Raw genomic sequence first — 6,015 nt, 5'->3', positions numbered from 1 at the left:
GATGTCACGGTCACGTGACTTGGAATCCGCGGAAGTTTATTATTATTGGAGAAGCGAAGAAGAAGAAGAACCAGAAGAAGGAGAAGAAGAAGAAGTTGGGGGGGGGGGGGGGGGGGGACTTGTGTCCAATTAAAACCTGCCAAAAACACTCACATAAATAAGGCCCCACAATTCACACGTCATGTCAGGATAAAAACCAAGGTGCTGTCTGTGATCACACTATGGCGAGGCACATATCAGGGACACAGTGGACTCTGTAACTGAACTGGAAGGAGTTTGGAAGCACCAGGACTCATAATGAGTAACTGGACAAGAAGAGTGTTGGGCCTTGCTGCTTGGAGTTTACTAAACAGTATTTAAAAGAGTTTCAGAGGCGACAAAGACTGAACTTTCCCAGCGGGTCCGCCCCCGATTGGCAGGAAGAATGTGATAAACTGCACAAAACCAGGTGTATTGGCTCATAGAGACTTGAATCAGTAATTGCTGCGAAAAGCTCTCCTACAAATTACTGAATTGTCTGGATATTTCTGAAAATCAGAGACCGACTTTGAATAAATTTGACTTCAGAGACTGATGTACAAAATGACGATTTTATCTATGCAAAGTCTGCAACAAAAAAGTGAAGGCATCTGCATGCTTTCTGATATGATCGGCTACAGTGTGTGCTCATCTTGTGTATATCACAGAATCTAAATAATCATTACAGTCCGAGAAATATGGTAACATATATAATTTGTCTAGGAAATCATGTCTGCTGTTACATTCTTATTTTCTTAACTTGGACAAATAAGATACAGCTATAAATTTCTGAGTAGACCACTGTCAAAATCATGATAACAAATTGCTTTAAATTATAAATTGCTTTAAATTATAAATATAGACTAATATTTCTATATTTAATCCCGCTCCTTTCTGCCAAACTGTCAAGAGCTCGGTCTGTTGGTGAAACGTAGCAAAAGCCAATAGGACACGAGGGGTGGAGAGATGCAAGTACTAGAGCTGAAGTGCTACAAAGTAAGCAGACGCTCACCAAACTTTGCCTGCCTGTGGAGCAGGATGTGCACATGTAGGGCCAGTTCAAGAAGAGAGCTGTGGGATTTGACTTGTTACAGGTGTTGGAAAAGTCATCCAGCAGAGCGGCGCGTCTTTACGCACTTGGAGAGGTCTGTAATTTGGGTCACCGTAGAGATTTCTTGCGACTCTAGCGGGGAAACATGTCGCTGACAGACCATCATTGCAGCCCAACAGGCACCGACAGTTCCTTGTCCCAGCCTGCATCGGATACAGAGTCCGTTGCTTCTCCACCTGGGGTGGACGCGCAAGGAAAAACCTCCGGGAATAGACACAAACCGGAGAGCAGTACGGAGGATGAGCGGTTCCCCGCCTGCATCCGCGAGGCGGTGTCGCAGGTGCTAAAAGGTTATGACTGGTCCTTGGTACCGATGCCCAGTCAGGGAGACAGAGGGCTGAAGAACAAACCTCATGTGAAAAGGCCGATGAACGCTTTCATGGTTTGGGCGCAAGCGGCGCGGAGAAAGTTGGCGGACCAGTATCCTCATCTGCACAACGCTGAGCTCAGCAAGACGCTGGGCAAACTGTGGCGGTGAGTGCCTCAGCTCCACAACACATTAGTGACCACAAGCTTGAATCCTGCTTTGTTTAATACCAAAATGAGAACTTTACTTTGAAAACCATGTTACTGAACTAATGTGCATTAATATGAAATGAGCAGTTTATTCTTGTGACTGGTCAAAGTGGAGCTAACGCAATTTTACTGATTTGGGTTTAATTTGGCAATTTGAATGTGAAATATGTAATTAGTAGTTATCTGTCAAATTAAGATAGTGAGTATAAAGCATGTTTCCCTATGAAATGTATTTTAGTATAAAAACAGAAAATCTGAAATGGACAAATAAGTAAATGTACATTGTTATATGCCAGACAGTCATTAAGTAACAGAAATAATATTGTGCCAGTCTTTAATGGTAAAATATCCATTTTGGAATGACAATATAGTGTACAGCTAATGTATTTGCTTGATATTTAAAGGTCTTGCAGTAATCCAGTCCCTTCCCTCTCTCCCCCTCAGGCTTTTGTCAGAAACAGAGAAGCGTCCATTCGTTGAGGAGGCAGAGAGGCTGAGGCTGCAGCACAAGAAAGACTATCCAGACTACAGGTACCAGCCTCGGAGACGCAAGAGCACCAAACCGGGTCAAGTGGACTGCAGACCCGGACAAGGCCAGCAGCAACAGCAGGGCTTGTATAAGACAGAAGCAGAGGCTGCTAGGCTGGCTGGGCCAGGGGAAGTAGAGCAACACTACCATCAGGACAGGACAGGTCAGAGGACTGATACCATTCAGACCTTCACTTTCAGTTTCGGCATGTATTGCAAGTATCCTTCTTTCTTTCTTTTGCTTTCCAGGTCAGTCTCATGGCCCTCCAACACCTCCCACTACCCCTAAAACTGATGTGCACACAGGGAGCAAACACGAACCGCACCGGCCTGCTGATGGTAGCACCGGCTCACTTCCTCCTTCCAGCCGTCCGAACATTGATTTCAGTAACGTGGACATCTCAGAGCTCAGCACTGATGTCATCAGCACCATCGATGGGTTTGATGTCCACGAGTTCGACCAGTACCTTCCTCCCAACAACCATGGCTCCACTGTTCTAACACCACCAGATACCAGCCATGCACATAACCCCCCCGGACCGTTCATCTTGCCCAGCATCCACTCTCACTCCCACAGCGCTCCCACCTGGATGCCCAAAACATTAGGCGGGACTTCCATTGGAACGCCACCATCTTCTTCCAGTCATGACAATGGGCTTCCTGAGGACACTGGCCAAAAACCTCTAATTAAAACTGAGCAGATGAGTCCAGGTCACTACAGCAACTCACCTTCCACTCCTCCACCCCCTCAACCTGAATACACCTCCCTGAGCACACCCGCCTGTCCTTCCTCCACCTCCTCCATGGCCACTCAGTCTGACTACAGCGATCTTCAAGGCTCCAGTTTCTATGCCTTTTCTGGGTACCCTGCCAGCTTGTATCAGTACCCCTACTTCCACTCCTCCAGAAGGCCCTATGCTGCACCGCTCATCAACAGCCTGGCCTTGGCACCACCTCCACACAGTCCTCCCTCTGGCTGGGAGCAACCGATCTACACAACACTCACCAGGCCTTAAGGGGGAGCATACAATAAAACTGCTGATAGAGATAAACTGCTCACAGTGTGTTAAGTGTGATTTTTGGAGATTTGATGACATTTCGACCACACTTAATTCTGAACTTTCTGCCCAGTATGGATTTCTGTGGGACATTGCTGATTTCTGTTAGACAGATGGTTCATATTGTGCAACAGTATATTGTTACATTTGGATATAAAACTAAAGATCTAAAGGTTCAGTGTTGACTCTACTGAGTAAAAATTTCTGTTTCATTAAAAATTCACATTAAGGAAAGTTTGGTATATGAGGATCTTGTAATTAAATACAATACATTTTTTTTCTTTTTTAAGGCTGAATTATGTTTGCTTGGTTCTCTACAGATACTTTCATACTATTCAATTTTAACTGCTAAAAGAGTGTCACTGTGAGCTATATTATTTTGTAAGCAGAAAAGTGAAATCAAGTACAATCCTGGAAGAACTACTATCATCTTGCAGTTGTGAATCAATTGCAGTTGTCTGTATCCAGGAAAAATGCCATCAAACTATCCCAGTGATTTCACAATACATTTTTCTTTCTCCCATATTTACAGTATCTAAAAGACAGGAATGGAAGGGTCAAAGTCCCAGCAATAAGACAAGACAAGACATGCAAGATTCAAATCTGATATCATCAATGTATTTTCTCCTCTGCCTCGACTTCTGCTCTTACTGCTGACCTGGTGCCTCACTGCTTCTTCATTTCCAGTTTGTATCCAGTCCAACAGCTGCTCCTGCTGGGTTTCCTGTGAGGAGATTAGCTAATTTCGCAGTCCCAGATCCGGCTGCATTGTCGAGTGCAGGGTCTGATGGACAGGACAGCTGTGCTGGGGTTTCCAAGAGGTGCAGTTAATAACTTCAAGAACTGTCCTATTGGTGGATATCACAGAAATTCACTTCAACCTATTGACATGATCAGACTCTTGACTTTAATGTGTTTTTAAGATTATCTAAAGGATTTAAAATGTTTCTAAATACCAAGTATTTGAGTGTAGCCCAAATAATCCAAACTAATAAAAACCTGTCATATTATCAATATAAAAATAATCAAGAATGAAGTTAGGGTTATTCTTACAGCATTGAGGTCAAACTACTATGAATCAAAGCAGCTTTCTAATGAATGCCCTCACTGACCAGTTTATTTTCAGGCAAACACAGTCCCACCCACTTTTAAATGCTTCCTGTTCAGGTTCGACCTGACTACTTCAGCTCAGTGGTTCACTGTCTCAGCAGTTTACCATGACAACCTGGTTGCCAACGACAACATGACAGCCAGACAGAAGCGACATTGATTTACCTATAATTCCTTTAGGCCATGGAACCAGTGTGTGTGCATGTGTGTGTGTTTTCATGGACATTTGAGTGGCGAGACCATCAGGTGACATTTCCACCAACAGACCTTCAGTTCACACTTTGGCCAACATGTACATGCGTACAAGGGACAAGTGACTGATGAGCGGCATCGACTAATATAGAAGCAGACTTTTTTACGTATGTGCTAGTGCTGCCTGATTTGCCAGCAGGATCTTTTGTTTTCAACCCTTTCTTTAAATTAATCTAACCAGATGTTTTTGTGGGAACAACACTGCATAAACCGCACAAACATCCTTCGTCCTGTTGTTGAGGCATCTGAAATTTTTAATATATCTTCATAGTCCTGGCCTACTCTGCTGGAAGCCTCACAGAGTGCCTCGCAGCCCATTGAGGGCTATTCTGGTGATTTCTTTTAACCCAGATGTTTTTACCAAAGGTTGAAAATAAGTCACCCAGGAACAAATCTCTTCCTGAAGTCTCCCTGAGGAACTTTGTGAATAAATGAAAGAGCTGACCTTTTGCATTTTCATTGATACAATGAGGGACTTGTGAAGTCCAGACCTACAGGATCTGTTTGGAAATTTCAGAAAGCTGTTAAAATAACTTATGGAAAACTGAGGTTAGAGTATTGGAAAAGTTGCCCTCAAATTCAGCACAATTCCGTCAACAACTACTAGACTGTTGGAGCAGCTGCTGTGAAACCTAGACAACAAGCAACAACAAAAAACGCTACCTTTAAAGAAGGTTTGACCTCTAAAACATATATACAAAGCAGGCAAAGCTTCTTCAAACAAAATTCAAACTGGATCCCAAAACCAGGACCAAACAACATAGCTGCTCCCAAATTGTAAATATTAGACTGCTCAAGAAGTTTATGCTATCTTTAATTATACTGTACTATTTGGCGTAACAACACTATCTTTCACAGAGCTTTGACTTTATTTCTGCTGGACTGTGATTAAGTAAAAAACGAATGTACTTGGCATTAGAGAACCATGGCAACATAAGGGTATCATTTGTTATGCAAACCATTAAAAATTTAATTTGTGTTTATTTTTGTATGGAAAACCAAGCAGTGGGAAGGGTTCGCTGTATTCGACATTCAGTTTTTTTCATATATAGAAAGGAGTGATGTAATCCTGTCACAGCGCCCTGATACAGCAATTCTTCCATTATTTTTTCCAAGGTCTTGAAAGAAATACAGTATATCCATCCATCCATCCATTTTCTATACCCACTTATTCCTTAACCAGGGTCACAGAGATCTGCTGGAGCATATCCCACCTCTCTTTGGGTGAAAGGCAGGGGTACACCCTGGACAGGTCACCAGTCCATCACAGGGCCACATAGAGACAAACAACCTCACACACTCACACTCACTCCTATGGGCAATTTAGAGTCACAATTTCAATATAAAATATCTGTTATTGTCATCTTGTTGGAGTGTACGTACTATTAATATTATTTTCAAATGTCTAAAAAAGTCTTTAAA

The 6,015-nt window shown here is 42.9% G+C and overlaps 1 protein-coding gene across 1 annotated transcript; it reads left to right on the top strand.

Annotated features, from left to right (window-relative positions):
• The first annotated feature begins 1,058 nt into the window (after positions 1-1,058).
• On the top strand, positions 1,059-3,363 carry sox8a (SRY-box transcription factor 8a). The gene is made up of 3 exons (XM_026316173.1): positions 1,059-1,603; positions 2,090-2,337; positions 2,423-3,363. The coding sequence occupies exons 1-3, from the start codon at positions 1,215-1,217 to the stop codon at positions 3,187-3,189; spliced, it is 1,404 nt and encodes a 467-aa protein (XP_026171958.1). The 5' UTR covers positions 1,059-1,214; the 3' UTR covers positions 3,190-3,363.
• The last annotated feature ends 2,652 nt before the right edge of the window (positions 3,364-6,015 follow it).

This window comes from Mastacembelus armatus, chromosome 19 (assembly GCF_900324485.2).
Source record: "Mastacembelus armatus chromosome 19, fMasArm1.2, whole genome shotgun sequence".
NCBI lineage: Eukaryota > Metazoa > Chordata > Actinopteri > Synbranchiformes > Mastacembelidae > Mastacembelus > Mastacembelus armatus.
The sequence above is the reverse complement of the archived record's forward strand: the minus strand, read 5'-3'. Positions and strand labels throughout refer to the sequence as shown.